Raw genomic sequence first — 24,681 nt, forward strand, 5'->3', positions numbered from 1 at the left:
ACTTTACGCCGAAAAAGCGAACCTGAAACTTAAATGCGTTAACTTCCGAAAACCATATATAATCCAACGAAAATAAATAATTGGTACATAACAGCTTTCTTGTATGCAAAGAAAATAATTAAAAATGTTAAAAAAGAGATGTCAACACAAAATTACATAGCCCCTTCAATTCAGAAGATACTACAAACGAACTGTACCTTAACATTTTCATATCCCAGAAGCTAACGTTCCCATGACGAATATTGCTATCGCTAGCGATTGCAAAATCCAACTTGTTGCAATTTGGAACTATAAATTCTAGCCCGGCTTAAAAACAACGTATGTGCCATTAGTTTCCCTATGCACGTAAATGTTTTTCCAGAAGAGCCAGAATTTATAGCTCCAAATTGCAAAATTCAGTCCATTTGTCTATGCCTAAAATAATGAACAATGGCGCAATTGTCACTCAAAATCCATCGCACAGTTCACTATTTTGAGGAGTTTAAAGAAAGAGCATCGCATGTGTCCCCAAAAATTGATTGTTGAATTTTCTGAATGCCTCTCTTTTTTTGAAGTTATTTATAGCGACGAATACCGTCTCGTTAAGAGCAAAACCATTTGACACTAGCCGACCTAAAAATTGCGGTGGGAACCGTCAGACAATAGGAGACGAATCATTTCTTTGCTCTTAAAATGAGAGATGCCGCATTCATGCTCTAGCTGAGCGTTACCCGACACAATTCAGAGACGCCTCGCCTATATTTTTAATCAATATAAATTGCGAACAGAGTATTAAAAGACATATTTTTATCCTCAGTTTGCAATATATTTAGATCAACTAAGAGAGGCGCCTTAAAATTTTGATGGGGAACACCGATCAATTGTCACATCCATGCCCCATTTTGATCAAGGAAACAGAGCTTTCGGAGAGAAGAATGGTGTCACAGTTCGCAAGTATACGGAGGAAGTCATCATTTGTATTTTTTGCAGGGGGGTATCTATATTAATAGCGTAAATGGGAGGGCACTAGAACTGGTCTGTTCATGTTTTGCTACTCTGCAATATACAATTATCGAACTACAATTGCAAGTCGAATTGATCTAAATCATTCCATCAGATTTTTAAGTTACTGAGACCCTCATCGACGGTATAATTGCAAAAATGCGTCTCTCGGTTGCGGTGTTTCAAAAACTCTGATCCTATTTTATTTTTTAGAGAAGAAAGAATCAACAAATTGGTTCGAAATTTTCACAAAATATCACTCATATACCTAAATAGAAAAATTACCAGGGTTTTCAAGAAATGATATTTAGTAGCTTGCCATCCAGAAAATAATGTACGGCAGGAAGTTTGCGATGCTGCAAACCGATGTACACATTTCTGTTGTTTCACCATCCATATTTAATCAGCGGTGTCGCAAAAAGTATCATTTTCCCGCTTCCTTCCATAATAGAATCCCCTTTTTACAGAGCACCATAAAATTCAGCGGTGGATGCAAAGATGTCATTACCATGAGGAAAGGAGAAGAAAAGAATGGCATGCGAGAGAAACGCACGAACTTTGACATTTCGTGAGATTGCACGGAACGTGACAGTGAAATGGGAAAAAGTAAAATGTGCTTTTAGCGTTCTCCCATCTCAAAATGCTATTTTCCCCGTCCTCTTTTGCGTGTATTTTTAAACTTGGAATCCACGGATAGAAGAATCTAGTTCAAAATTTCTGCTCGTATTTTATTTTTTTGAAAGGAAACGAGGCAACTTTATTACTTGACTTTTTGACAGAATATTCTTCAAACAGAGCAGGAGTGTTTCATTTTCAAGCAAAAATATTACGAGAAATCTACAACCTCGCAAATCGGTGTGCACAGTTTCCGAGTCATGTCATCTTGATTCTACCGGAAAATTTCTCAGTGGCGGATTGCTGAGCTGCAGATAAACACCATTCAGTGGCGTGGCGTGCTTTGCGATATATAGATCGATCTGCCATTTAAACGCATGGAAAATGATCGATAAACAGGGTATTCGCAACGAACACCGCGCACACCGCAGCAATCGATTCTTCAAAGTAGTTTTAAATGGGAAAATATCGCTAATCGATTGTTCACGCCTCGCCACTAATACCATTTTAGTTTGAACACGATCTTTCCACTGAACACTGTGATGTTGAGTGACTTTTTTTCTTTCTTTTTTTGGGTTCAGTCTGACCCAAAGTGGTGTCAAAAATGAATTCGCTCATTTCCCATTCTATCGGAGTCTGCGACTCGTCCCAATGCGAGATACGAGAGAAAGCAGGAAAAGAGAGATGTCAGAGATAAGTGCTGAGTGATGTGAGTATGAATGTCTGTAGCACCAGATGGCACGGAAAATTCTGTACGATGTATCCTTGAACCCTTTGACACATCGTGAAATTATACCTTGTTTTCATGTTCCCGAATTTTTATGGCAGAGTTACGGTCGGCCTCAAGTTCAGGCAAGAATGCTGAATGTTGTTATTCGATCGCTGATTAATGGTTTGCACCGTTGGGAAACAAAGGATGGCTCTACTTTGCTGTGAAAAAAGCTCAACTTGCGCACAGCTTGAGTTCAGAATATAATGATTGCAATTTAAAGTTGGATTTTGATGTTAGGTTCTCAACTTGCGGTCGCGGGCGTAAACCAACAAGATTTGGGCCCTGTATTTCCGAGAGACTTAGGAGCTTCCCGGGCATATCACACACATCGACGGTGTAAGTCGGCAATCACAAAACTCGTTTTCGGCGGCTGAAAATCTCCGCCTCTCTGTTATTTTTTTAAAAGAGAACAAATTGACATCATTCCTTGAAGTTTATGCAGAATTTACTTCGCACAGAGAAAAAAAATCACCGCAGTTTGAAAGAATTGCCTGCCGTTGAGTAGTTTTCTGTTTGAAAAATAAAGTATGACATGAAGTTTGCGACGTCGCAAACCGAATTATGTGATTGCCGACTTACACTGTCGACATGCATTTTTTGTCATCAGTTGAATTTGGGGATGCTTGCATTTTGATTCAAAAAAATTTGAGATACCAAGCCACAACTCAATTTCATTCAATATTTTTTATCACCTTTAATTCCTATGTCTGTTGAAATGAGTCCATCGAGCTTGACTTTATTCATAGAAGAGCTTGATAAGAGAAGAGAGAGGCAAGTAAAACTCAATTTTGTACTTCCGCTGTTATGCTCTTTGCAAAGCCCTTCTGTGTTTTGAACGAACTTAGCCCCGCATGAAGACCTCGGACTATCTTAAGCTCGACGAGACCCAATTTGTGAATTCAATGACAATTCTTTAAATGTCTCTCCTCAAAGCAATTGTGATAGCACTAGGATGTTCTAGTTTAAATGTACGGCAAATTTTAAATCTGACTCAAAAAACAGCCTAATTTTAAGAACATATTCTCAAGATGCAAAGACTATAAGATTTACTCAACCTTACTTTCCGGTTTTATTTTGATGCCAAATTTTGAAACATAAACTGAGGCATATTTTAAACCGGTAAAATTGCAGGTTCGAAACCTTATCATTACCTCTGTCTGGTGAGCAACGTCTTGTCAAAATCTCTTATAGACGAGATTCTGTTTTAATATGATTAGCGCCATTTTTTGCATTAAATGAAATGTTTGCGAGGAATCGCAAGTATGGTAGTTCATCTAGTTTTTCATAGGCAAAAAAACTGACAAACTTGTCAGCTTTTCTTTTGCTGCATCAGAGTTTTTAATTACACAGTGCAGAACTAAGTTTTAAACGGAAGTACATTATTAACCTAATATCGTACATTTTGAAACTTCCGGAAAGTCTGGTGAAAAAAATGCCGCTCATTTATTACTAGAATATCTCGTAATCACAACCCTGCTGCATTATTTTTCCATCGAAATGGGATAGATCCGGACCATGACAAGCTACATTTGCAGCGATCCCCATGAAGAGTATTGTTGGTACTCGCTAGTCAATTGTTAAATGTATCCTCCTCTAAATTTTGTAGGTAGAAAAACAAAATTTTTGGATCGACGGAAAAGCTGCACGGAATTTCGTAGTGTCGGCCATCGTATGAAAGAGAGAAGAAAAGAATGAAAAATTCTGCCTCTTGTACTCGTTTGTAAAAGAATTACCTATTTTGAAAGTTATGTTACCAAAACACGCACAATAATTCCAAAGAACCGACAAATTTTTATCGGTGTGGGCAAAATTTTATCTAGACTGAAACTAACAGAGTTATATAGTTATCATTGTGCCAATGTATAAATTTGTTTCTTTTTTTAAAGTTAAATTGAATTTCTTTTTTTAATCCTGAATCGTTGACGTAATCTGTCTACGAAGGATGAAAAAAGCATATTTTCATAAAATGTATTAATGAGAAGTTTGACGCAAAAAATATTGTGTATTGAGAAAATTGGCGTATTAAAACTTTAGACTGCATAATACACAAATATGCGCAACAATTGCCCTCGTGATCAATGAAATTTTTTTTTTCAGTTAAAGATTTTGTAAGTAGCTTCTACTTATCTCAGGAGCGGCAATTGCAATTTATGCAAAGCACAGGAATCTTTATCTCAAAATGCCTGTAATTAATCATAATTATCACATCTTTTTTAAGAAAGAAAGGAAAAGTTTATGTTTTTTTTTCTTGTTAATATTTTTCTTTACAAATTTTTGTTCATGGGCCCCTGCAATTTTTATTTCCATTTGATTTAGTTCTATTTTTCATTATATTTACTTTACCAAGAACCACAATTGCATCTTGCACTATAGGTATAATTGAGATCTGCATTGCTCCAAAGTTAATGATGCGAAGATTGGTAGGCTGGAAGAAATATTGCCAATTTTTGATAATATGACATCGTCGATACCATTTGTAGCCAATCAACCGTATCGTACCGTTTTGTTTTACCATTTTTATACTTGCATTTATTCATTTTTTTTTTTGTCATTTTATACTCACACGACTGTGATACTGCACATGGCACGCACAGTCTCTAAAACTTGTTTGTACCCTAAAAGGAAACGAAAATCTGTAAAATTTCAGACATGAAGCCGTTTAGTAATCTTTTAAACGCGACGCAGTACTCCAATTGGAACAAGAAGGAGGCCAATTTGAAAAAAAGAAAAGAAAAAAAAATTGCCTCGATAAACCATCAGTTGGGCTTTTGTCTGTTGACTCCAACCTTGATTAGCTCTTTCATTATACTTCATATCAGACCCAAATTTTGACATTTTCCATGGCTGTGAACTCTTACTCCATTGTGTCAGTCAAAAATTCACTTCAATTGAAGCTCCAAAAAACCATGATTTTCAATGTGAACAATAAATTCTCACCATATTTAAAAACCTTGAAAATATATCAATGCGTGCTATTCACAGATATTTTTCGTTCAACTTACTTGTAATTCAAATCAATGATTCGCAATAAAAACTGTCAAAAAAGGTTACCTGTCATTACTATACTATTATAATTACCATACTGTTAGCAGGATCAAAGTTCCTGGGGATGAAGATCGCCATGATTAATTATCTCCACGTTTATGTACAATAAGTTCAATTAGTTCTTTCAGCGCAAAATATAGACATTAAAAAATAAAAAGGTATGCAGGAAAAATTGGAGAGGGTGAAGAATTTATCCTCAACCGTGAAATTGTCAATCTAAAACTTTAAATGGGCTTGTCGCTCTGAAATGTTCACCTTTATTGTCGCACGATAGACAGAGGCTCTGAGTACTTATTGATATTATCATTACAATTTTCCATTTTTTTTACGTCTGAAATCCTCAGTCTGACATCAGCTGTTTTACATCACCCCTTTTCAGCTTCATGAATTGTGAATTTATATTTTATATCATAATACAAAATGACAATGCCTTTTACTGCAACTATTGACCATAACATTCAAGGTCTTTACCTTACGTAAACATGTCTTTGTAAATATATTTTAAGTTCTATGTAAATTTATATTGTAATGAAATATTCAAATAAATAAAAAAAAGCTCAAGGCATAGTTGCAGCAAATAATTCCTTTCTCATCTGATCATCTCTTAAGACGTTTAATTGGCAAGCGTCAAATTCACCCAAATCATGAAGTATTCCTCTCGATCAATGCCACGTCATTTCTTTATCACTTCACGTTCTTTCTTTTTTTTTTTCTTTTTTTTTTTTTTTTTTAAACTTTAAATGATCTAAGAAATAATTCACGGAAAAATATATTTTTCTCAAAGATGAATAAAAGAATATGTGGAATAATAGGGAAGATTTTATTCGAATTCTTTTAGAGGGAGAAAAATAAATATTATAATGCGATTTTTATCAAGGATTCAATTTTATTGCACTTATTTGTGTACATCATGTAAATAATTATATTTCATGTAAAAAAAAACCAGCCGAAACGAGCATATTCAAATTACGAGCATTTCACCAAAGTAAATCGTATGTGTAAAATATGTTTAATGTGAGGGTCATTATCCATATCCAGTTAATATAATACATGATGTCAAAACTTATTCTTAATAACGGTGGATAGATTATTCTGTCCAAAGATGAAAATTAAACTTTTCAATCCAGCCGTTTGATGCCGTTGACAGCAGTCCCTTTCCCGCGAGGATAAAAAAAAAAAAAAAAAAAAAAAAAAAAGAAACATCCAACTTTAATACGGGCTTACTTTCAATGTCCGACGTCGTCCATATTGAAGGATGGTCTATCTCGCGGGAAAGTGGCACCCGCCCAGCCATATATAGCCCTGCTAGCGCACTCGGCGAATTCGATCAGAGTCTTTTCTCCCCTTCCTGTGTACGTCAATTCGAATTCGGCGTAACATTTTTTGCCGCAGCCGGCCCACATACAACGCGGGTTTTTAGCATGGGCGCATTCACCGATTTGATATATGGAAAATGGCGACAGGAGCTTGAAGGCGTCCCTGCAGGCTTTGTTGGTGTCGGCGCTTGGGGTGCTTTGCTGATTGCGTCGTCTAGAATTGAAGGAGAAGACACTCGTGAAACGAAATGAGCATGGTTCTTTGACTTTGCGTATGTTCTCTCTGGCCGCTTCGAGGGTAGCCGAATTCTGCCTGTCCTGAGAAAACAAGTTTGGGGTAACTGTGTGCAGCATCACTGCATTTGACTCTTTCAGTCTAAAGACGCAGATACACCTGCGAGTTACAAGCGCTTGTTAAGAGTGGAACACCAATTGGAGACCAGGATCTCGACCGAGCGATCGAAACCCTGGTTTCCTATTGGTGTTTCACATTCAACAAACCCTTATAACTCGCAAGTGTATCTTGGCCGCAAAGGTCCTTTGTAGGGAGAGCTGATTCTTACGGAGACACTCAGGATGAAAATTTTTACCCGCCCCACAACGAAACACGCGAGAAATGAGAGATGGAAGAGATGAGTTTATTGAACCGGGGCAAATCCGTCATACGAAGTTGCAAGAGTAGGTCCCGGGTTCGAATCCCGGTGGTGGCGTCTTATTTTCACGGAATTGACGAGTAGATCTGCTGAAACAGATTCTCCTCGGCCCTAATCCCTGAAAATTAGAAAAGCCTGGAGCATGGAGCCTGATGTCTACGGACCCTAAACATTGTCTAAAGTTGGCTGAAGGTGCAATAGACACGAAGCCATTAAACCAGCAGAAAAAAAAAAAAAAAAAAAAAAAAAAAAAGGTTGCAAGAGTAGCAGACCCCTCCGCACAATGGATCGAGTCAATTAGAGAGGTCGGACATGAAATTTTTGACTAAAACTGCAAATTTTGATGTTTATTTCGTCACATTTTAAATTTCGAGGGGTGCTTATTGAGTGCAATTTCACTAGAAAACCAATGGAACCGCTATGATAACCTCAAAATTTTGTATAAGTGGAGTTGTAAGCGTTTAAAGATTCCAAAATTTCGTTCGACCTCTCCTGTTGACTCAATCCACTGCGCGCCGGGTATGGGGTTATGCTGGACTCCGGGTTGATCGACGATGATCTAGGTTACATTTAGCAAAAAGGAACCAGCGTGATTACAGTATTTTCAAAATCGTGCCTCTTCTTCTTTTTGTTCAAAAATACTTAGTATTTGTCGGTATTCAAACCCACACAGTTATTTCCCTTTAAAATTAATACTTTTTTGGTGGGAAGAAAAAAATATTCCCTATTCAGAAAGATTTTTTTAGATAATCATGAGGAAGCAGCATTTTTAAAACACTGTAATCACGCTGGTTCCTTTTTGCTTTATGCGATCCACCTGTGCTCACTAGCTAAAAACTATTCCACCTTTGAGGAAGACACGCTGGCGGCACTGCCCTGGGGCATTAATTAATTTCAGCGAAAGATGGCTAAGCTAATCAAAAATAGAATGTTTCAATGGCCGTGCATACCCTCCCTTTAAAGGTCCTCTACGTAATTTGGACCAAACATTTCGCAACTATGAATTTTTATTTCCGCCACATCTAAAAAATCATCAATCTCCATACAACGGAAACCAATACAACGCATGTAGTTTTTAAAATGAGCCAAAAACAGTAGTAGTAATTCTAATCTATCAGATTGTGATCAGGAATCTATCTTGTGCCTCATTTCTTACCCCTCGTTTGGTCCAGTTTTAAAATTCTATTCTTCTAGAGTTGGAGGGAAACTTACTTTCTAAGCGACATTGATACCTATATATAATGCAATCTACGTTTACATCAGAAGTACCGATTTAATTGTCACCATTTGCTGGGAGCAAAAAGTTGATCTCGGAATTTTTTTACATGAAAACGGTCGTGCGGATTTTTGTGCAAATGTTAGTGAATTTTCTGTATAGTAAAATGCAAATTCTCTAAATTTTTCAAAAGAACCTGCGCAAACGTTCTCTCGTAAAAAATTAATTCGCCCGGTTGAAGTTGGCAGTAGTTGATGTGACTTGGTTCCTTTCTGCCAAACGCGGTCCGAATAGCATAAGATAAAGGAAGGATGGAATGAGGAATCCGAACAGATATTCAAACTTTACTCTACTAGATTTCGTTTTACTTTTAAAATCTCTACCTCGTATGTTTATCGATTTTTTATGGAATATTTTTGTTACTAAAATCCTGACGAAGCTCGGAACAACTACACAAAAGTTTTGCGTGATCAATACTCACAACTTCGGGATACCGACTCCGCATCGCACAACAGACAGAAAAAATGGAACAGACGAGAGTAAAAATGAAACTAAACTTCATGCTGTTTAATGCATGCGCATTAAAATGAAAATGACGCAAAAAGGCACAGAATTTCCATTAAAAAGCTCTACCCGACAAGCCCTCTTCGAAAGAGGTCCACACCTCTTTTTCGCTCTCCTAGGCAGAACACGGCATCAAATATCGACGGTGAAACTACCAAACCACGTATCTCGGTTTGCGACGTCGCAGACTTCCTGTCATACTTTATTTTTTAAATGAAAAACTACTTAACATACAGTCTTAAAAATTTCTGTGATTTTTCCTCTTTGTGCGGAGAAAATTCCGTGAAAATTTCAAGGAATGATATTGATTTGGTCTACTTCAAAAAAATAAAATGTGAGCGTAGATTTTTAAACACCGCAAACGAGATACGTGGTTTGGTAGTTTCACCGTCGATATGCAACGAGGAATAGAAAAAAAGGCAAAAAAAGTAAGTAAAAAAAAACCAAAAGAAAGGGAATGCTGTATAGTATTTTTTACAAAGGCAAAAAAATCCAGTTCTCATTTCGAATTTTCCACAAATAATTATCTTTCTCATTATGTGCCTGCACGGCGAAATAAATTGGGTTCATACGGACGCTTTTGTAAGTCCATGTAACTGAAGTTATCAGTCCTAAAATGGAACTTCAGTCTAGGTAATCGAATTTTCACATTGGCCAGTTTTTAGTTCTCGTTTTTACCACTAGAGATTTCGGATATCTGAACTGAAATTTGGTTCTTAGGACCGAAGTCTTCGGTTACAAGGACCGAAATTTAGGTGTGCCATGAACTGAATTTCAGTGCTTGTATTCGAAGTTATTTCTTCGCAAACTAGTATTTGCGTCGCGAGTTAGTTTTCTGGCGCACGCTAGTTTTTCTTCGCAAGCTAGTTTTTTCACGCGTGATTTTCAACTTGGAAGAATTACCAGCTCTTCATTTTTAATGAGTAATTTTCACAAGCTGTGATCTTTGTTAATTTGATGTTTTTTCCTCATGTTTGTTTACAACTTGTTTAAAATGGACCAAATTTAGTGAAACGGAATCACCATTCCTGGCTCAATTGGACGTATTTCTACCAAACAGACCTATGTGGAGGTGAGAAATATGGGGTGTGCTCTAGGAAGCTGCATAGGAAGCAATGTAAAAGTGGGCGTGATTTCTTTTGAAGAATTGGAAAAGCGGGATTTTACATTCTATCAAACAGACCTATGAGCCATACGGCGTTCTTCCTTAGCATGGCAGTACAGACGAGCAGTTCCTTACTGAATAATTAGCCTCTAGACAAAGATAAGAATTAAAGAGGCAAGCAACATGTTTTCTCTTCAAAATTTCCCGAGAAAAACGAATCGCACAGCGGAAAGTCCTAAATTCAACTCCTTCCCGTCAGTTGAATGATCCACCTTTCAATTGATCTGTGTTGAAAATATTTGTTAGTGTCTCGTTTCGAGGTTGATCTCGAAACTTTTCGTTCCCAGAGTCATCTTCTACGTAATATTTTGAAAAGAAAACCTGCAATCTTGATATCTGGAGAACAAAACAGCATTAAAAATGTGACCCAAATAATGTGAGTGACAAGATGGTAGAAACGTGCTATAGGTATTGGATCCACAATATTCTCCGGGGAAATCCACGCTAATTTTTGAAAATTTTCGTCTTGACGATTTTCCCGCAGAATAGTGTAGGCCCAGCACTGTTCTATCATTCTATTACTTAATTTCTAGTTCAGACCTATTCTAGCGGCTAAGTTGATCCAAATGCAGTGAGACACAGTGCTGCATTTTTGTATTCCTTGCAACATCATCTCCTTTCCGACCCCGCCTCGCTTTGACTAGCATCCCCGCAATTCTTCGTGGCTTCCGCATTCGGGCTAGGTGCGATGTTCCTGCGATTTTTGGGCAGGAACCCTCTCTCGACCTCCAGCAGAGTCTTGTTCTGTGTCTCAGGCAGGACGAATATCCCGAAGAGAATCGCCAAAAAGGACCCCAAGGAATACACCAGAAGCAGTCCCCACATCTGGAAGACCTCCAAACACACGGCGTAGAGCTTGATGGATACGAACATGAGACTCGTCCCAAATACGTATACAGCCCCGTTCATCGATCCGCGGATCTGCAAATTCAAAATTAAGTTATTTCTACCCTCTTTTTGTTACTTCTTTTCTCGATAAACTTATCACTACTTTTCCCCCTATTTCGTCGCTCCTCTGACAAAAGGGCGTAACTCAATTTCCACGTAAGTCCTGCGCTCCGTATACCTCTATGCCTCTCGCGGCTCGTGTGGATACTCTATCTCTTACGTCAAAGGAGCGGGTCTGTTGCACGCAAGAGGTACAGCCAACTGAGTACGCTTTTTAAGAGTAAAATTAAGGGGGTACATAAAAAAAGTCTGAAATCCACTCCTTAGCGCGATATCTGCGTAGTTTGTAACACATACGGATATATAATTATATATACGGATACAATGTGTACGGATATAACACATATGGATTGCATTTTGCAAAAAGGAACCAGAAGCATTGCAATGTTGCTAAGATTGTGCAACTTCATCCTATGCAATAAAACTACTGAAATCCTGAAGAAGGATGTTTACATGGTAATTTTTGTCTTAAATATACAGTTTTTAGAGAGGAAAAAATAAACTGTTTATAGATAGTCAGATTTTTCTTCCAAGACAATAAACAGGTCGCACAATCTAAACAACATTGCAAAGCTTCTGGTTCTTTTTTGCAAAATTCGATCCATATAACGTCGCTCTAATAGAGGTCTCTAGCGCTCTGCGACACCTAGCCGTCAAAACGTTTGTAACACGCTTTTTCAAATTCACCGCGTTTGCGGGCAGTTTCGCTTGGTGGCCGGCAGTCATGTTTGCCCGGAGAGAGACCTAACCTAAATAAACAAACAATCTCGCGAACTGTTAAACTATCTCCTTGCGTAAGATTTTCATTGATTCAATGCTTTTGTTTTTGCAAAATAAGGAAAGAAAAAGGGAACGAAAAATTGAAATAATACAAGAAAAAACGTTTGTGAAATTGTTTGCTTACGCAGGCTCGGACTGGCCATAAGGCCAATCTGCTATTGGCAGATACGCCCCCTTTGCGCGCCGAATACGCGCCCCTCTTACAGATAGCAAAATATAAAAAAAAAAAAAAAAAAAAAAAAAAATACGACCGAGAATATGTGAGAAAAATTTCTTAAATGAACGGGAGAGAAGAGAGTTAGGAGTAAAGAAAGGTGCTATAACGCATGATAGTGGTGAACAGAGGTCCAAGAACTACGTTCTGAAGCGTAAAAAATTTTCTGTGAAATTTTCACCTTCTTCTTGACATACAGGCGCTTTATCATTCCCCTCCTTCTTCGCTATGTGTAACTCCCTTAGAAGCGATGGTCGGTTCGATTTTTAGACATACGCATCCTTCATAGACCTCTTAAGAGACCTTTAAACATATTTCCTCCTTTTCAAATGACTATTGATTTGGATATACCATAGCATAGCTCGAGCAAACTTAACCTTAATTTATCTCGAATATCAAAAATAAAAGACATCTAAAATGTAAACGCGATAAAACTATTCGTGCAAGATGGATGTCCACATTGCATATGAAAAATGTAAGACGCGATGCCGTGAGTCGTGAACTCGCAATGCTCTGCTCTAGTTTGAAGCAACATTACAAATAAGACAAACGCAAACAAACACAATATGGAAATAAAGCGAGGGAAATGAACGACGGCGCAGAGATACAACTATTCGTACTTGATGGACGTCCGTGCTGCATCTGAAAAATTGAAGGCGCGATGACGCGAACCGTGAGCTCTCAATGCTAGTGCTTCACGTTCAATTTTGCAATTTTTACTTCGTGCGATCAATAAACTTTGAATCTGAAAATAGCGTAAACTTGTGCTGATTTGCCTAAATTTTCTGAACCCTTCTCCACGTAGGGAATGCCCTACCAGGAAATATCACATTACGCCCCTTTAACCAGCCAAGGGTCTACGCCCTCAGATGCGAGCCAGTCCGACCCTGTGCTTACGTAAGATAATTCTTCTTACTTATCTGCCTGTGTAAAGCTGGTCAGCGGTGCCGGAAAAAAACTGCCTGCAGCCGCGGGGAACTTGGAAAAGTGCGATACAAACTACGTAGATTGCTCGCTGAGAAATGGATTTCAGACTTCTTTGACGTGAATAACGTGACTTTCGTGCGAGTTTACCTGCAAAGAGAACATGTATTTCACCTATCTCTTGCGTGCAACGTCAGGCCCATGATTTTTTTAAAAAAAAGAAAAGAAAAAAGAATGAGTATTATAGTCTGAAATTTTCCCCGAGTGCTATATAGAGAATGGAAGTAAATCAGTAAAAATTCCAAGAAATAGCGCTCATCAGTGTTTCTGTGAGACAGTACATTGTAACGCAAAGTTTACGTCCTCGCAAATCTAGTTTCGCATCTCCGCGACACTCACTTTCAGGTATGGGTGTTCATGATGAATTTTTCGCTCACCTTGTATGTTAAACGTTCCTGAGCTGAGAAAAACTAGATTCCTAAATACATTAAATTCAAAGAAATTATGTGCGCAGAATTTGCGTGATCTGTAGTTCTTTTTGGTTTAGTCCATACGTAAGTATTTTAGCATAAATACGTTCTATCTATGTACTATTACCTTTACTTGGACGTATCCCAGCAGCCGTTGCTCAATACTTTTACCATCATGAGTCATCAGTTGACGAATCTAAGAGTTGCCTCTCAGTGATACCCTTTACGTAAAAGGTAGAGTCGTAATGTAAGTGGGAGAGCTGGCGCCATGTTCTGACGAGTTCCAAGCCTGGTGTGCGCCGAGCTTCGGTCACTTTTCCGATACATCTTCGATCCAAAATGGCGATGTAGAATACGTAGTAATTCCTATCCTCTTTGTTTCCATCTGATGACCGGGTCCCTGTGTACCGAAAACATTCGATAATGTATCGAAAAAGTGACCCGGCGTGACACAGGAGTCTCGGAATTCGGGATCTGGAATATGCTTAGAAGTGGCGCCAACTCCTTTATTTACATAAAGATTCTATGTAAATGTACTCTATGAAGATAATAGCAACGAGTCTATAAAATTCATCGGCTCCGAGTCAGTTTTCAAAACTCACCTTTGAGTTTCAGGACTCATATGGCCCATCAAGCTCGATTTTTAGGGGCCATTGAAGATTTTTTAGGGACCAAATTGACTTTGTGCCTATATATCACGGCGCATTTAGTGAAAAGTTAGACGCAAGATGTTTTAGTTGCAGAGCTAGTAGCTATACCTAGAGTGCCTGTATAGCGAGAGTATAGACAGATGTGAAACTCCGAAAATTCACCAGGCCTTCACCGATGCCTTCGCGAATAAAGTTAGGGCCCAGAAATGCAGCCAACCTATGAATTTCAAATGTCCAGAGTGATTTACAAATACAATTTTTACGAACCGTCGTTTATAAAGCATGTGATTGGCTTACTTTTTGCATAATTTTACTTATTTTTGCGACAGAACGCTCATTTATGTACATTCTTGGCCATCTTGGTTAGATTTGAAATCTGTAGGCTGGTAGTGGAATTTCGTGTGCTAGAAGTTGCTCAGAAGGGTGGCTGCACTTTTGGGTCCTAAGCTCTCCATCAAGCGATCTGTCTTTGAAGAAGAGAAAGGCTTCAAAAATCACCAAACAGAAAAATGAGGGTGGGGGGGGGGAGAGAGGAGGCAATTTATAGGGGCCACGTTGGCGCAGAGCCTTCATTTTTTAGGCGCATTTGGCGCGTTGGCGCCAGTGAGTTTCGAAAACTGCTCCGAGTGTACCACTCACCTGGAGCGGAAAGAGCTCTCCAGAAATGAGCCACGGGAGTATGGCCACAGCCAGGATGCCGCTGATGATGTTGACGATGAGGAGGACGATGGGCACCCACTCGAAGGGTTTCTCTCCGACGGGCGTGTCTCGGAAAACGTACTCGTACACGCCTGCACTCAGGAAGGAGAGGGTCATGAGGATGCTAGAGACGATGGTGGCCGGTTTCCGCCCGACGTAAGCGGTGGAGTAAATGCCGACCGTGCTGCATGAGATCACCCTCGTCACGGAGATGATGATCGAGACGGTGAGAGGGTCGTAGCTCGTGCCCAGCCGCTCGATGAAGTCCAGGGTGTAGTACATGATGTGGAAGACGCCTGATAGGTTCAGGAGGATGTGGAAGATGCACATGATAAGGAACGGTTTCCACACGGTCGGCTCCAGGAATACCTTCAAATCAAAGTGAACGAATCGTTTTACAAAGGCGTGGCGTGATGGAAAATAAAGGGATTGCTGCGGTCTGAGTTAGGGTTTTTTGGATCTTCCGTCAGCGTGAATTGTATCTTTGTATTTCTATCTATGTATTTATGAGGCTAAGTGTTTCTCACTTTTGAAGTTTGCACTTATGGAATTTTGAGTTTTTGGGTGCCGTCCACCGTATGACACAAAAAAACATTACAAATAAGAAGAAAAAATGAAGTCCGGAGCTCATTTTTTTCAAATGGTATTCTCCGAGACTAGTTTAGGTGAAATAACTAAAATTTCTATTATTTATTTATTTATTGTTTTTTCGAATCTTAGACTTAATCCTTTCTTCTGTCTGTCTTTTATAGTATCAGCACTTGGAATATATAAGTAATTAGCTTTACAATATATTAACGGTGAAACGGTAAAAATGCGCATCCCGGTTGCAGTGTCCCGAAATCTCGCTCCAATTTTATATTTTAAAGGAGTCCGACCCATCCAACATCATGCCTCGAGATTTTTACAGAATATTATTTATTATTCATATAAAGAGAAGAAAAATCATTGAAATTTTCAAAAATTGAGCTCAGTACTTAGTTTCCCATGTGGAAAATGCAGTATGACAGGAAGTCTGCAACTCCGAAAACCGAGATGCATTTCTGCAGTTTCACCATCCATATGTATTGAAAGGAGATAGGGTAAGCAGTGCTTCCCTTGCTTACACGGGTACTAGAGTCCCTTTATACCCAGAGTTAAGACAACTCACTTTTGGTTGGGCTGAAAGTGCGGCCCAAAAAAATCCAATTCTGATTGGCTCTCGCTCATGGAGGCCGAAACAAGTGCACCAAGATGGCGGTACCTCGAATGTGAACAAGAATAATGAAAATATTACCTAATTGTGGTTTATCAAAAGTAAATTGTTATTACCATCGGTCCAAAATGAAAATAGATTAAGAAATTATTCACAAACCAATCTCGTTTTCTTTTTAATTGATCAATTTGTTGATGTTGTTGTTTTTGTGTGAAGACATCGCAGGATTCCTGATCCTTATCCTTCAATATCGTTCGTTTGGGTGCACTCGTTTTGGCCTCCATGGCCAGCCAAGGCCGACTGCCAGTCAGCTGATAATTGAGTTGTCTTAACTCTGGGTATAAAGGGACTCTAACGGGTACCACGCCCCACGCCCCATGCGCGCCACACGCCACACACGTTGTGATGATTCATCTCAACGGCCGTCGCAAACGGAGATGAGCGGGTCTTAATTATGTGACTGTCATTACTCTACCTTAAATTGGAACTTTTCAGACTGCTCCTTGGAGGATAGCCGGAGCATCTCCAGTTCCCGGAGGATGCCGGAGGGGCTCCTCCCGAGCCTCTGGAGGCTCCGCTTGGAGGCGTCGACGTCGCCCTGTTTGTAGAGCCAGGCGGGTGACTCCGGGGCGAGGAGCTGGATGAGGAAGTAGAGGAAGCAGCCGAGAGCGAAGACACCCGAGGCGACGTTCCAGGGGAGGTAGCCGCCGACGAAGTACGTCAGGGACACCCCGAACGTGAACGACGCCGAGATGATCGAGAGCAGCACGCTCCGTTGCTTTTTCGTGCACGTCTCCGCGAAATACACTACCGCTGCCACCTCCATACCTTTAGAAAAACATACACGTAGATTTTTAAGTGGACGCCTTTCTGTCAAACGGAACTATGTGTATCATGACGTGAGCCCTGTTATGCATGTATTCTTATGGGTCTCAGGGCTAATGTGTTAATGCACTTAGTTCCGTTTGACAGAAATACATCCAATTGGACGTATTTATGCTAAAAGGAACTATATGGAAGTAGAAAGATGGGGTGTGCTCGTGGAGGCTGCATAAGAGACAATGTAAAAGTGGATATAGTTCCTTTTGAGAAAATGGAAAAGCGGGATTTGGTATTAAATCCAAAAGGTCTGAGCGCTAACTCGTGAGCCGTGGGCATGTGACAGGAGCGTTGTGCACAGGGCTCACGAGTTGAAGACTGACGACCTAGTCGTCGTCGCTCGTTAGATTCATCTTCTTGTTGTTTTTATTTAATTTTTGATAGACCTTTTATTCAAATACTTTTGCATGCACTCTGCATGAACTATTTCATCGATTTTACCCAGCCATTTTCAAAGCATAGTATATCCACTCTGTTTCTATAGTTTATTTCATATGTAATACTGTATCATCGTTTCTGATCTCGCCAAACACAGTGCGGCCGCCGGTCGGCGCTTCACGCATATTAGCGCCTACGAGACTGCAGGAATACTTCACGCATTGCGCCAAACGCAGGCGCGGCTGGTCCCTTTCAGAGGAAAGGGGTCTGAGCTCAGATCACGGAGTCTTACAGGGATGGAGGGTAATTCATGTTTAGGAATACGTACGATTTCACTTTAAAACAAATATATAAATAAAAACAATGTTTTTTCTTGCATTTTATAATGTTTTCTTACATAGTTACTCTTTGGAAACATTGGGGTAGGGATTCAAGTCAAAAGGGAGAGAGGGTGCGAAGTGGTTTAATCGGTATCTTACAGTGAAAAAAGAGGGTTGATAACAATCAGCCAAAATTTTTACATTTTCATCAAAATTTGCCAAAGTGGTACATCGTATTTCGGCTCATAAGAACGCAGCAGAACGCACTGCATACGATGCGTCGTTAAACATGTTGGTAAAGAAGCAGCAGTATAAAAAGATATGTTCTCTAGGCCATTTTTCATTAGGTTTAACCTTGGAAAGCTCAAAAAAGTTCTGGCCTCCAGCTAAATATAAATTTATGCTGAGGTCATGTCACACCTCTAAGTCACCCCTCTTACACCTTTCAGTCGTAATGCGTCATCAGCGTGAATAACGTGACTTGGAGGAGAAAACTCATTAATTTTCTCATATTCCAAAGCACAGGTAGAGGGTATAGAAACGAAAAACTTCAACGTTTTTCACGAGTATGGGGGAGGGGGGGGGCCAATGCGTCGGCGCCTGAAAATTCGAGAGTTGCCAAATTTCCTTCGATAAAAATGTTCATTTTTGAGGAAAGTTATGAATATTTTTCCTTTAAATTTTCAAAATCTTTAGGTGAAATTGCGAACAAGATTATTTGAAAAATTTGGAGGAAAGTATTCATAAGTTGACCAGGAAATTCGCGTTTTATCGAAGGAAATTGGGCACCTGAAGGTTCATACTGCGTTCTTCCTTAGCACGGCAGTGTAGTTATGACACACTTTTGGTTTAGACAGGCATCTCACCTCATACTTCATACGACGTATCTTGTTTGCAGCGTTTGAAAATCTCCGCCTCTATATTATTCTTTTAAAGGAGAACAAATTGACATCATTCCTTGAAGTTTTTGCAGAATTTTCTCCACACAGAGAAGAAAAATCACGGCAGTTTTGAAGAATTGCCGTTGAGTAGTTTTTGTTCAAAAAATAAAGTATAACAGGAAGTCTGTGAAGTCGCAAACCGAGATACGTGTTTGCGGACTTACACCGTCGATATTTGTATGTTATTTGTATCTAACATAGCACCTTTTGATCTAAATCTTTTTCAAAGGGTTTGTATTGGCATAAATACGTCTAATTCCAGACTGGAAAAAAACACATTGGATCTAGAGTCCAGACTCTTGAAAACATTGACAAGAAAAAATACTCTTGATTCAATCGGATTTTTGCTTGAATCAAAACGAAATCCTCTTAAATTAAGAGGCTTGGTTCTCGATTTCAGCTAGATTCTGATTGAATCTTGAGTACTTTTTCTTGTGGATGTTTTTAAGAGTCTGGACTCTAAATCCAATGTGTTCTTTTTTCCAGTGCACGTCGAAAATATTTTTCGATTCCGATTACACACTATCCTCGCCGAAAAAGATAACAATGTTTCATCAAAAGGCCCACTTGTTTGTAGCACTTGGGAAACTAATGAACGCTATACAGAAGAACTTTTCATACGAGTAAGCGTGAGAATATGCCTTCAAATAATTTTTCCAAGGTTTTAGCTATATGATTGAAAGGGTCGGCGGCAAAATCTACTTAAAAATCGCGCCGAAGCAAAGGCGGTGAAGAAATCGGAAAATCACCGGGAGAACTCGGAAATAGATCATGATTGCAAGCACAGGCTCTCTGCTCTGAAGTGAAGTGCTCATTGTTTATTTTCTTTCATAACAGATAAGGCACCTACAAATTTAGCATTTGTCAAGGCATGATATGGACGTATTTTCATCAAACGGAACTATGTTGATTGTGACGTGAACCCTGTAATGCATATATTCTTATGGACCTCAGGGCTTATGTTTTAATCCCGTTTGATAGAAATACGTCCATATGCTCGGATATACAGATACAATTTTACACTTCTCGAGTGCTACGTTAACTCACTCTTGATTTTCATTTGAAGTTACAATGTTGTCTAGTCTATCCAACCAAATCTCAGCGTGCAGTGTCATTAAACCTCAAAATTCGCACACTTGAAATCTCTGAACACCCAAGCAGGGCCGGATTTACCTACTTGCCACCCATGGGCCGCTTGTATTTTGCCGCCCCCTTCTCATTCGGTTTGATTCATCAATAAAAACATAAAAGGAATGTACTGGAGGGGTTGAATAAGACGCGTTTACTCGTATTGGACACATGTTTTGCGAAAGCCCTGTCGACACTACTAGCAAAAGTTCACGGAACTTTGCGCAAAATTTAAGTTCCGAAATCCTATCTTAGTGTAGGCCTTCCATTTATAAAATATTATGAAAGAACAAACAGAATTGTGGTTTGATAATTTTAACTTCCGCCGCCGCGCCGCGCTGACCGCACTGTTTGGCGCAATGCGTGAAGTATTCATGCAGTCTTGTAGGCGCTATGGGTTCGAGCGCGAGCCGACTGATGCTGAACGCACTGTTTGACGACACAATGCGTGAAGTATTCATGCAGTCTTGTAGGCGCTGATATGTGTTGCATGCCGACCGCCGCGCCGAGGGCTTCTCCTTTTCATCTCAAGTCCTCGTCATCATTGCTCTCTGCGTCGCGTCGCTCCAGGCCAAGTTGCGTGTTTGGTTTCTCCTTTAACTCGACTAATTAAAGGTGCTCTCTCTTGTGTCACCGAAAGACGACAAAATTAGAAATTACTATACTCTCAGAAAATGAGAGATTTGGTCGCCTTTTTTCTTTGAATTTTTTTTCCTCAATCCAATTTTTTTTATACCTACATTTAAGAAAATTGCAAAATTTGCCACCATGGGCAGCTGCCCATGTGGCCATCTCCTAAATCCGGCCCTGCTCCTCAGTAAAGTTCATTTGATCAAAAGTTTGAAAGAGAGCTTAGGGATGGAAAAAAATGGCCTGAAATGAACTGAAAAGTGCCGAAGGAGCTCAGACTTTCTGAGATACTCTGCCCCTAGGCTGTGTCTCTGTCATAGCTGAATCTTTTGATGAACCATACAAGAGCGGAAAATAATCATGAACTCGGAATACAATAATCATATTATGCAATGACTGCCACATTATCTGTGCCAACTCATATGACACAATTGTTCTCAATCTATCCATTAAGTAAACATTTTTTGCCCATAAACATGTCCCAGACCTACTCCACAACATAGTATCTTTAAGTGTGCCTACATATCTGCTTGTCAAGTTCATGCAGTGTATCTAACGTTGCCAAGTGCTTGACATGAAACAATCAATGCTAATCCTGGAGATACCATTTTAGGGGGAGTGTGGCACGCACTTATCCTCTCTTGGATTTAAAGATTGAACTTCGTGTAGACACTCTTGGACAATGTTATTTAACCTCACGTGACATTATGTTTTCTTGCATATGCCTACTTTATAAGACTCAGTTAAAATGGCAGAAATCAAGTATTTGAAAGAATCCAATTTCTGACCCGGATTAGTCCCTTGCAAAGCAATCAAGAGACAATTCAAGATCTGACACATATCAATTTAGTAAAATGAGCTCACTATAGTTATTGTATTTTACAAACGCAGTACTGATCTATTCGGAACCTTATCTTCTGTGAAAAACCCCTGCATGTTGCACGACTGTTATTGGGATCATGCATCCCGAAGTTAATTATTTTCGTCTCTGAAAAGTATTTTTTGCATGTTCCAGGCATAAAAGCTCATTATTCTGTGAGGAGTGATACACAATTTCATAATTTCAAATGTCTCCAAGTGGTTTTTTTTCCTCCATTCAGAAGTGCGCTTTTTCAGGTACACTCCTGCCGCTCGCATGCTATGAATGCCAACATCACAGTTGTACTGTTTCTCACTTTTGAAGGCTATAACGATCTCTTGAAACAGAAATTTTATATGCAAGAACCGAAATAAAGTCAATAGGTTTCCGTGGAGGTGTGTCCTGAGAAAGATTGTTCTCAAAGTTTGTAAGAGTTAAAATTCAAATAGTTTTTTATACCTAAATAAAATATTTTGCACGCTAGACGAAAAAAAAGGATTAACAATGGCGTTAAATTTAGGAGGAGCTACGATTCTCGGTTTCTTGGTTCTGCCTGCCAAAATTCGGTAAAATAGTTAAAATTTGCGTACACTTGGCCAAGATTTTGACAAACTCTGATGAATCTCGACTCCAGCTGCAAATCTTTCTTCGGGACGGACATTGCCATTTTTTTTTAATTTTTACCTTTGTTCCGTTACCATGTATAACTGCAATAAGAGACAGAAGATATCTTCACGACTACTCACCAATGGCAAAAGAGCAAACACACCGACCCACGTAAATATGCCACACTTCCGTGGCGCAAGCTATTATGGTGAAACCAACACCCATATCGAGGTAGAAGAACAGTAGCCCTTTTTTTCGTCCAATCAGATCTATAGTTGGACCGACAACCACTGATGCGATTGGTGCCATCAAGATGCCAAGACTAGCTGAAACGAAAATTGTGAGGGTGAAGACGAATGAGCGATTTACCTTCAACTGATGTGTTTTTCTAGCCATCCATGACTGATAAGACATCGATTTATTATGAATTTTCCATCGATTCATCTAGCGGGATAAAAACGATGATACCAATCAGGAATAAACCTGTAAAGTAAAAACTAATAAAGATCTATAGAGGTATAGTTTGCGAGCTGATAATAATAAATGCCTTTTAGGCGATTTAGCTTTAGTCTCAAGTTTTAGGAGGAGCATTTGCATTATCCTGGTTGTGTACCCTCTGTTTTGTAGTCGTTAACAAAACGATGCAAGACATTTATATGGTAAGACGGTTTTAGCGGTAACAACACTCTAGAAATTCCGCAGCTACAGCCAAAATCTCGGCTCTTCAGGTGCCAAGATTTGCACCCCAAATGGCAAATGGGCAAGCAAAGGGAAAAAACCACGCATTCGATACAGCTTTCGATTTCTGTATCGAATGCGAGATTTTTATCCTAACCTTATTTTGCTTTCATTTCTCTCAATTTTGCCAATTTTTGGGTTTAGAATAATTCTGTAGGCTTGGGCTATCGTCCATTTATTCGCTAAAAAATCCAAATTAGCCGAGAATTTTGACCTGATCGATGCGATTTATCGCATGCCAGTTCGACCACGCCACTTGAGCTTGACGAATCACCTTAACCAAAGGGTGAAAAATGCCTTGATGGCACCTACCTATCCAGGTTTCCTCCTCTGGCGTAGCATGGATTATACTGTCCTTTTCTTTGAGTTGAGGCAAGAGAGTAGATGATTGAGCCTCTGTTACTCCCGAAAAAATGAAGCACAACATCGCTCCGCTGCAGGCGAATAGCTACAAATATAAAATAAAACCGTCTGTAGGAAAAAATGATTTGCTATGAATAATATGTATGTTACTTATTTTCCGCATATATCGATGGTGAATAATTAAGACCCTGGGCTGTCCCTTGCTTGCTTTTTTTCAAACTTACCGCCATTCAGCATCTAATGAAGAAAAATCAACCATTTTTCATCCGTGAAATTTTGAAAGAATTTTCTTCGCGCGTAAGGAAATATTCTCTACAAATCATTCGAAAATAAACTCGTCACCTCTTCTGGAAAAACTAGTGGTTTGAGATAAATAATTATGTGATGCTCTTAAATGTTTTCCTTGTAACACTTAATGATTTGCTCTCATATATACAAATAAACAATCTCTCAATTTGACGTATTGAGATCAAATGGAATTATCTCCATTGGGACTTGAGCTCTTATACTCTTAAGAATGCATGTATGCCAGGACTCATGGACAATGGCGATAGTTCCAATTGATAAAAACAAGTCCATTGTTTCCAAAAATGTCAATTAACATATGATTTGTGCTGGTTTTTAATTTGTATGACTTTAAAGCAATATACCAACAAACACTTGGAGAAAATTGTGTATGAATAAGATCTTTAGACCATTGATTGTATTAAAAATATTCATAAAAATGCATCCTTGATGTTTGTGTACGAAGTAAAGTGTGGACGAATGGGACTGCATTTTGCAATTTGGAACTATAGGGTCTGGCCTAGTTTAAAAACAACGTATGTGCCATTGGTTTCCCTATGCACATAAGTGTTTTTTTCAGATGAGCCAGAATCTATAGTTCCAAATTGCAAAATGCAGTCCAATGTGTATTCGTCCTTCTCTCGAATAATATTTGGCGAAAAGTCGGTTTACTTACCGTTCGGAGCCAGCAGCTCCATGTAATTTTCTCATCCTCCTCTTCTTTATTCATTTTTCAGTTACTCGATTAAACTAAAATGTAAACTAATAGAGAGACTATAGATATATTCCACCCTCGGAACTAAAATACACTATATAACTATTATCACTATTACTCAATATACATTATTATTCCACACATTCAATGTATAATTAGACGGTATGAGAGACAATAATCGGACAGAGGTAGTATGACCGTGAGCCGGCCGGTGTACCCTTGGGCACCACTCCGATCTAGTTTCGCGAACCCCTTCGCGGCGTAAACAACACTGATGCTCTTCAAAAAACAATCTATCCAAGCAATTCACTCAATTTATAAAATTACGGTGCTCTTCAAGATTGTCGTGCTTAAGAATAAAACCGTATGAGTATGAGGATACGTTAAATTTTAGGTCCAGAAAATTGTCTATTCAGATTACACATCATTCTCGCCGGTAAAGATAAAAAATGTTTATCAAGAGACCCACTATTTTGTAGCACTCCACTGAGATCTAAAGGAAAAAGTTTCGGGGGCATGACGCCCGGTGTTCCCTTGGGCACCGCTCCGATCTCGTTTCGCGAACCTCTCGGCGGCGTAAACAACACTAAGGCTCTACAAAAAACAATCTATCTAAGCAATACACTCGATTT

The 24,681-nt window shown here is 39.2% G+C and overlaps 1 protein-coding gene across 3 annotated transcripts; it reads right to left on the reverse strand.

The window, feature by feature from the left end:
- Nucleotides 1-6,279: 6,279 nt before the first annotated feature.
- On the reverse strand, nucleotides 6,280-24,681 carry LOC109043765 (facilitated trehalose transporter Tret1). Of its 3 annotated transcripts, XR_011899798.1 has the most exons (7): nucleotides 24,011-24,679; nucleotides 22,999-23,134; nucleotides 22,089-22,274; nucleotides 16,683-17,035; nucleotides 14,953-15,381; nucleotides 10,868-11,248; nucleotides 6,280-7,047 (listed from the first exon to the last, which is right to left on the reverse strand). XR_011899798.1 is itself a non-coding variant. In XM_072299974.1 (6 exons), exons 1-6 carry the CDS (start codon nucleotides 24,043-24,045, stop codon nucleotides 10,937-10,939), a joined length of 1,437 nt encoding a protein of 478 aa, XP_072156075.1. In that variant the 5' UTR covers nucleotides 24,046-24,681; the 3' UTR covers nucleotides 6,280-10,936. The 3 variants fall into 3 exon arrangements, 2 of the variants coding, with proteins under 2 accessions (XP_072156075.1, XP_072156074.1); XM_072299974.1 differs by having other exon boundaries at nucleotides 6,280-11,248; nucleotides 22,999-23,120; nucleotides 24,011-24,681; XM_072299973.1 differs by having other exon boundaries at nucleotides 6,280-11,248.

Source organism: Bemisia tabaci, chromosome 4 (assembly GCF_918797505.1).
Source record: "Bemisia tabaci chromosome 4, PGI_BMITA_v3".
In the NCBI taxonomy this organism is placed as follows: Eukaryota; Metazoa; Arthropoda; class Insecta; order Hemiptera; family Aleyrodidae; genus Bemisia; species Bemisia tabaci.